Raw genomic sequence first — 1,563 nt, 5'->3', positions numbered from 1 at the left:
GTCCGTCACCGGTGATTAGTCCTGACACAGTTCGGTACACTCTTGAACTCACTCCCGTAGATATCCAAACGCTTCGGGAGAGGCTCAAGAGAGAGTCATCATCCTCCTCTTCCTCGTCAAAGCAGCTTCGTTTGTCTGACGTTTGTGATAATATATTCATATGCGTTAACTTGCGTGATTAGAGCTCGAGGTGGAGATCCCAATAGACCTGTCGGGTGTGTGTTTGCTGCGGATTGTCGAAATATAGTCACTCCACCGATCCCATCGAGTTATTTTGGTAATTGCGCCATTGGTATCGGTAGAATTCCATTAACTGCAGATACGTTTATGGGTGAAGAAGGGTTTTTGGCTTCTACAAGGTTGGTGAGCGACTTGGTTGAGGGATTGGACGAGGGTGTGGTGTGGAAGATCCCAGATTTTGTAGAGTTATCTAGAAGTCTTCCAAAAGAAGCACAGTTTCTATCTGTTTCGGGTTCGACCCAGTTTGGAGTATACGGGTTGGATTTCGGGTGGGGAAAACCAGAGAAAGTGGTGGGTGTGTTGATTGATCAAGGCGAAGCGATTTCCTTGGCGGAGAATAGAGATGGAAATGGCGGTGTGGAGGTTGGCTTCTCTCTCAAGAAACATGAAATGGATGCTCTCATTGATTTGCTCCATAACGGACTAAAAGTTTGACCACTCCTTTCCTCAAAATAAAATTCTCAAAGCATCTCCAGTGGTATAATTTTATTATAAATTTCACATTATTTCAAAAAAAGAACTTCATTAAGAGATTTTTCAAGAAATGACTTCTTCAATGGTAAAGCCTTAGAGCTTGTTTATCGGTAAGTTCTTAGAGGAGTTTTAAGGGTTTTGAATCAAAAAAAATAAATCAGAAGTAAAAAAAAATTTAAAAGAGCCCCTTATATATTATACCGGATTGTGTTATAAGAGACGATACGTGTCGTGTTTCTGTTGGTCGGACATAATAATACAAAAGAAAAAAAATTTCTTTTCCTCTCTCTCTCTTTCTCTCGCGATGCGCTGAAACGACAAAGGAATTTGGAATCAGAAAGAAGGGTTTGGAATTGATTGATCTGGAATCAGATGAAGGGTTTGGATTCATGATTAGCGTTCTTTGATTTTGGATCGAAAATTAGGATTAGGTGATGTTTGTTAGAAAATTAGCTAACAGAGCAAGCCTCAAGAAAATAACAGCTCCGATTCGTTTTCTTTTAAGTGTTTGTGTGATTCAACGAGTTTTTTTCGCTTTGATTGAGCAGGTGGCTCGTGCTTCGGCTTTTGGCTTGGGTCTCGTCTACGGGAACATAAAGCTCAAGGTCTTGAAGGTGAAAATTTTCTATCTTCACTTTTGTTGTGTCATCTATTTCTGATTAGATTGCTCTTTAACTGCTATGAATCTGCAATATTGTGTCTGTAGTTTGATCTCGAAAAGGTTATGATTGATTCTGATTCTTTTTGTTCGTCATCTGTTGATTGTGACATTTGAATTTGGTGACTTGATATTTCGAGTTTGGTGGCTACACATAACTCGAGCGAGTGAGCAAAGTTTTGTTTGTTGGC

General features: G+C 39.9%; 1 protein-coding gene across 2 annotated transcripts in view; it reads left to right on the top strand.

Moving 5' to 3' along the window:
- LOC104732932 (phenolic glucoside malonyltransferase 1-like) overlaps positions 7 to 1,563 on the top strand; it is a 4,395-nt gene continuing 2,838 nt past the window's right edge. Inside the window, exons 1-2 of one of the 2 annotated variants that reach the window (XR_002034449.1) lie at positions 7 to 718; positions 1,263 to 1,328. Coding sequence is in view for 1 of the 2 variants with exons in the window: in XM_010452537.2 (XP_010450839.1) it covers positions 328 to 603; positions 1,263 to 1,328 (342 nt within the window). In the remaining variant the exon portion in view is untranslated. The remainder of the gene's footprint in view (positions 719 to 1,262; positions 1,329 to 1,563) is intronic. The other variant, XM_010452537.2, reaches the window with a different exon arrangement.

This window comes from Camelina sativa, chromosome 12, assembly GCF_000633955.1.
Source record: "Camelina sativa cultivar DH55 chromosome 12, Cs, whole genome shotgun sequence".
Taxonomy (NCBI): Eukaryota; Viridiplantae; Streptophyta; class Magnoliopsida; order Brassicales; family Brassicaceae; genus Camelina; species Camelina sativa.
The sequence above is the reverse complement of the archived record's forward strand: the minus strand, read 5'-3'. Positions and strand labels throughout refer to the sequence as shown.